This window comes from Ixodes scapularis, unplaced genomic scaffold (genome assembly GCF_016920785.2).
Source record: "Ixodes scapularis isolate PalLabHiFi unplaced genomic scaffold, ASM1692078v2 PGA_scaffold44__24_contigs__length_19508400, whole genome shotgun sequence".
Taxonomy (NCBI): Eukaryota; Metazoa; Arthropoda; class Arachnida; order Ixodida; family Ixodidae; genus Ixodes; species Ixodes scapularis.
The window spans coordinates 8,795,620-8,801,954 of record NW_024609873.1 but is presented as its reverse complement, the minus strand read 5'-3'; the positions used below and the strand labels follow the sequence as shown (position 1 = coordinate 8,801,954).

The 6,335-nt window shown below is 43.4% G+C and overlaps 1 protein-coding gene across 3 annotated transcripts in view; it reads left to right on the top strand.

Annotated features, from left to right (window-relative positions):
• The first annotated feature begins 279 nt into the window (after window positions 1-279).
• The window catches only part of LOC8028189 (pre-mRNA-processing factor 40 homolog B), a 60,025-nt gene continuing 53,969 nt past the window's right edge, over window positions 280-6,335 (top strand). For all 3 annotated transcript variants that reach the window (XM_029990245.4, XM_029990244.4, XM_042293127.1), the window contains exon 1: window positions 280-550. In XM_029990245.4, the coding sequence (XP_029846105.3) occupies window positions 548-550 (3 nt within the window). In that variant the 5' untranslated portion in view covers window positions 280-547. The remainder of the gene's footprint in view (window positions 551-6,335) is intronic.

The window sequence follows — 6,335 nt, the reverse complement described above, 5'->3', positions numbered from 1 at the left end:
ATATCATGACACGTGATCAAAGCCGAGGGGCACTCTAGTTGCTCTTTTAACTCTCGTAATGCCACAGATCCTTGCACGCCTTGCACGGATCCCAGGGATTCTCTGATTTAAACATTTGAAGTCAAAGTAAATGCAGGGCGAATGCTTTGGTAACGATCTTGTTGCAAGCATCACACATAAGAAAAATATACGTGATATTATTTGCTTTCTTCTCCTTCTTTCCTGGGGAAAGCACAGAAAGCCAGTTAGTGACGCCACAGGTGTTTTCAGACGAAGAGAGTTAACTTCTAGGGTTTGTAAATTTACGAGAGAAGGAGTTTATTATAACCCTGCTTTCTTTATAAGACACAATTATTATTATTTAGGGGCAGTTTAGGGGAAATTAATATTTCTAGATCACTCTACTTCCAAAACACGTCATTCACACAGACGGACCTCTTCCATTGCGGCTCAGCACGAGCGCTCCCAACATCACCGAAAAATCGCCATCAAGCGTGTATTTATTTGTGAGCTGAGCAGAAAACGCCGACAGAATCTGGCCCAAAGCATGGTTTGTTATATTTCTTTATAGCGTTCAAATAGAGCTCTATCGCCCCACAGCTCCTGTTACGCACCCAGCTTACTTATCGCCGGCGCCTACCGTCGTGGACGGCCCAACCGCACGCATTTGGTCGCATCCAGAGGAACGCCGTGGCGCGCCGGCATTTCCGAACACTTGCGTTTCACTCGCATTCTTATCACATTAAATGACAATTAACTCAAAGTATTTTAGCTCTAAGCGCGATCACTCGGTTTGCGAGCGAGATGTGGCTTTCGGCGACGGCCTACGTGTCGAACGACGATCCAAAGGGCTCCACCCGGTGGATCGCGCGCAGCGTTAAGTCGAATGGCATATTCCGATCTCGATGGTAAAGTTCAAATGTTCCCCCGTGGAACTAGCGGAAGCGACACCTGAATCGTGGCAGAATAAGCACCGAATCCGACTTCGTTAGCCGAATATGCCAAACTGTTCACACCTTCCATCGTAAACCGGAGACACGAAAAAATAAAAAAAACGGACAAACAACAAGTCTCAAACACAGCTTCTCTGAGAAGCTGTTTCTGAGAAGCTGTGTTTGAGACTTGTTGTTTTGTCTGTTTTTTTTATTTTTCCGTGTCTCCGGTTTACGATGGAAGTTCTTCACCAGCTCGCCTGTGCTTTTACCCTTTCTTTGTTGACACCGCTCAATATAAGGTGCCAGGAAACGACTGACGTGAACTTTGATATTTTATTGTTCCTTCTCCCTTCCGCGTTTTACTTTTTTTTTTTTTTCAATCTGTGTGTATGTTAGTGGTTGCGATATAGAGGTTTATAATAACAGCCTATACTTAAGTTACTACAAGGGCGTGTTCTACGCACGATGATTAATTCTTGTCAAGTTTAGCGAGTGTTTCCCTTGAACCACCAAAACAGTGCACAACACAGAAAGGTGCCAAAGTGTGTTTCTCGATTGTCCTGGTAGATTACGGTAATTTCTACAATCGACCGCAGATTGTGTTTACGTAGTTTTATCGGTCTCGGCAAATAAGCCATTTTCTGTGAGAATATTTCTCAAAAGATGTTTACGTATGAAATGCGTATGGCACACAAGCTAAATAGATCTGAGTGCTGAACTGTGGCGAGCAAATACAAATGCCATTAACAGCGTCCTAAAAAAAACGAATTAGTTTAATTTTAGTTTTAGACCAGCTGCACCTCGGATGTTTTGTTACCACTAATTAAGTGGCCGCATAAGAAATATGAATAAACATAAAAACTCTGCTCTCATCTTATTTGCAAGAAATATGTGCTTTTAGCATCTGGCTATGAAGGTTCACTTTAAAGGTTAACACCCCCTTCAATGCTGTTAACTTTTACAAAAAAAAAAATGAAAAAAAAAATCCTTATTTTTTAAACATTGGTCTTTACTAAAAAAAAAAAAAAAAAAAAGAAAGCGTAGATGTGAAGGATACCACCGCCACACAACTTCCAGAATTCCATATTTTTTTCGGGGATTGTCTCGAGTGACCTGATAGGCTCATGACGTGTTTTGAAAATAACCAGAGTAAACTGGCATGCCCACAATGAAATTTGGCATTGTTCTAGGCACTTCAACAGTGGGGACCCGCAACTAGATGAAACTAATGGCATGCACCTGCCAAGACTCACAGTTTATTCAGCCACATTGTTGCTTTCAAGATGAGGCGAGAGCTGGTTGCTTTTGCACATATTGCCCCGAAGCTGAGACGCTCTTGTGCCCAATTACACTGGTCTTCTGTTGTTCCTCCACCCCATTCTTGGTGGTATGAAGTCAGAGCCAGTGGTAGAAACAAGCATGGTGGCAATGGGAAAGGGGGAGGGAGGGAGGAGTTAATCTACATACAGGAAAGCACAACTACATTTTGATTTCATTGGTATTGACAGCACCTATCAGAGCCTCGTTATATTGATTTACAATTTATTTTTTTTGCTGGAGTTACCGGCCACGTTCAGGTCACTGGATACGTCCACCTTTTTAATATATTGCCTTTGGAGCCGATTGCACTTGCACCACCATTGTGACAGCCTTTTCATGCACCGCTGGAACCGCTTTTTTATAGTGTGCCACTCCCACACCTGTACAGCTGGTTCCAGCTCATCAATGGCTGTGAAGTGGCATGCTCGCGGGGATATTTTCATAGCCTTGAACAGGTGAGAACCACCGGGAGCCAGATCAAGCCGTATACACGCACATCCAAACATCCAACAGGTTGTACAACGCGTCGGAAAGCTGCTTGAACCCCACCAGCTGCCATCCAATCGCGGCCTCACGTGACGCCGTGATTGACCAGCTCCTTGTTGGGTTTGGCCATCCTTACGATGCATTGTACGGCCTGTCGGGCACTTGGTCGTGCATGTGTACGACTCGATCTGGCCACCAGTGATTATCAATTGCCTGGAGCTGTGAGAAAATGCCCACGAGGACGCCATTTTGCGGTCACTGATGAGCTAAAAGCAGCTGTCTGGATGTGGGAGCGATGCACTTCCAAGAAGTGGTTCCGGCAGAGCTCGGAAAGGCTGCCCCACAGGGGACGTGAGTGCATTCGGCCCCAGGGGCTGTTTGTCGAAAAGATCAACATATCTACCGACCTCTAAGTAACCAGTTGTGCAGCAAAAAGAAAAAAAAAACTCAAATCCATAGGGTATGTTGTTTGTAGCTCCAGAGTCAGCGGGACAGTTACTTCTGCTCTGGTGTAGGTTGCAAGAAGTTTAATTGTCACCTGTAGTTGAAGCCTGCTAACAAAACAACATTTGTCTCAACTTGTACAGGTCAGAAACTTTCACTGTGAAGAACAAAGGCCAACAAGGCCGAATTTGCATATGAAAATAAACATGCAAAACTACCTGCCAAATTTTAAGCTTTTGCGGTCGTTGTGCACATTGAGCCACCAAGTTCTGTGAGTACTGTGGAAGGCTCTCGTGCTCTAAGCCCACATGCGCCTTGGCAGCATGTCCTGCCCACTCACTCTGAGCTTCAGCCCTTCACATTTATTTCATATAAAAATTCTCGGGGCTATTGGCACTAAAGAGCAAACTGAGTACAACAAAATATAATGAGAAAAAAACAAGACAGTAATGCACTTTGCTTATTGCGGTTCAAACAGTAAAATGGTGTTCATAGCATTTTTAAGCAATAGATAATAATTAACAATAGGTAGAACAGAACTGGAAGGTGGTTACATTCCAGAGAAGTTCTGGGGTCGAGTGACTGATAAAACGGGTTAGTGTTCGATTTAGGTATACTGTAAACGCCCTTATTTACATGGGCTCGGTATTTTGCGAATTTCGTCAAGTTAAATTTCGGGAATATTGCGTGGGCATAAAATTTTGCACTTACGATACAATATAAACTTTATTTTTCATCCCAAATCCAAGTGGTGAATGGGAGGCTGGAGAAAAAGCTGTAGAACTGCAGCTTGACGGCGCTTCGGGCCGCCCATTCAGCAGCTACAATGGAGTACGTAGTATACTCTGGTCAGACAAAGAGGAAGATTCAAATTATTTGGCTAAGGGCTAATTTTGACAATATCTACGCTTTAAACCCATCCAATACCGCACGCGTCACGCGCTGCCGGGCCGTCCGTACCGCATGTTTTGATTGTATAATTAGCTTTTACAGTAAAACTTAATGCAGGGAACAAGAAAACATGTTTATTTACATGCTTAAGTGATTCATTCGAGTCTATAAATCACTAGGCCCTCACAGATTCCTCCTCGTATGAAAGATCTTGAAGCACTCCATCCTCGGTCGCTTTGGCGTCGCCCAACCAGTGCGCTCTTGTCGTGACTCGGACTCGGAACTGGTGTCGGAATTGCTCCCATCATCGACAGAAGTCTCCGAAAACTCGCTATCCTCACCAGACGTCCCGTCATTATCGCTGTCGAAGAGGATATCTATGATCTCATCGTCAGAAAGGCCACACTGTCTGGACACAGCCACCTTCCCCAGGCAGGCAGCGATCGAGTGGGAAAGACGACACACAAAAGAACAAGCTCGAACAAACACAGCGAACAGAATGACCCTCGCCATCTGTTGGTAATGTATTTAACTACACTACCCCAAGTCTAGATAGTGCACCATCTATCAATGGCTCTTTAAAACAGAAATTCATGCAGCCCGGCGAATCGCCGGCTTTGGCAATATGGCCCCTGACGGCACGCCCGGCGATTCGCCGGTTTTGGTAGTGAAGGGGTTTACAAAATAGTTGTTCAGTGGAGATGGTAAAGAACAACAAATGTTTGGTTTTCCATAGAAAGTTCTACATTTTGGAATTTGCCAAGGCTGGTAATTTCTCAATGAGTAATAATCACTTTCTTCAAGTAAATTAGCTGGCTTAAGAGATATAATTGAGCGTCCATATGCCACATATTTCTGCACCATAGTTAAACGGTAGTTATAAATTTGGTGGATATTGACAATCTTGTATGATTTTAACAGTGGTTGCGTATGATGAATATAGGAAATGTTTCCTATTATTCTAACCACCTTTTCTTGCAGTAGGGGTATTGTATGTGTCTGAAAAAAATGTATTACCCCAGATAGGTTGTGATAAAACAAATGGGAATAAAATAAGTTAAGACCTTTTTCACACTGGTTATAAGAACATGCCTGCGCCTATTTATGATTCCTACAGATTTGGCTGATTTAGAGCATAGATACTTCACATAATTGGTCCAGAGCGAGTCATCAGAAAAAACGACTCCGAAGGTTTTAACGCTGTTTACGAATGTAACGTGCAAGGACCCGAAGTTAAGAGGACTGTAAGCTCTGTTACTCAAACCACGGGGGCAAAACAGTGTTGCTTTTGTTTTTGACATATTTATATTGAAACAATGAGACTCAGACCATGCTTTTGATCTTGTGTGTTAGCCTCATTTATAAAGCCCTCTTTGGACGTGTCTCAACAAAAAATGTTTGTGTCATCCGCATATATTATATACTTGCAGCTGGGAATCAATGTTTACTATATCATTTATATATAAAAAAAGGAGTGGGCCTAGGATGCTTCCTGGAGGAACTCCTGATGATATATTTAAAGAAGTTGATTCCAGATCATTAATTTGCACAAATTGGGAGCAATGTTCTAAATAGGATTTGATTAGCGCATGTGAAACGTCACGAGTCCCATACGCATATAGTAGTTATCTAATAAAATACAATGATTGATTTAGTCAAATGCTTTGCTATTTGCGACTCCAGCAAAACGGACGCCATCAAGCGGGAAAATTGGGAACCAGCCGGACCAGGTCGCTCCGCGCCCCTCCGCGTCTCTGGTGGCTTTCGCGGACATGTGTTGTCGGCGCGCTGACGAACAATGTATTTTGACGAAGGTCCGAAAATTTTGTAAGTTTGCCTGAGTGTTCATTAGTGGGGTGAAGCCTCAGTAGATTGTTTCCTTCCATCACGTGTTTGAAAGCCCGTTTACTCCACAACACACGGCAGCATGGTTTCAATTTCTTGGATGGAGAGGAATCCCAGAAAAACGTTTTGATTTCTTGTCTGTCTCAAATCACATTTAAAGTGACGACCACTTGGTAACTGATAAGTGGCTTTTTTATAAGGATGTAGAACAGTGGACTGAGGACGACAGACGAGGTGTTTCTCTGGAGGGAACATCAATGTTGCTGTCAAATGAATGGGAAGGTTCAATTGCTGTTTTTCTTGAGTTTGGTTGTGTTCGATTAGCTTCAAGTTCGAGCCACCCACGCCGGTCGGCGCGTTAGCTCTTCATCTTGGCTGCTTCTCGCCGAAAAAGCCTATAGAGACTGAAGGAGT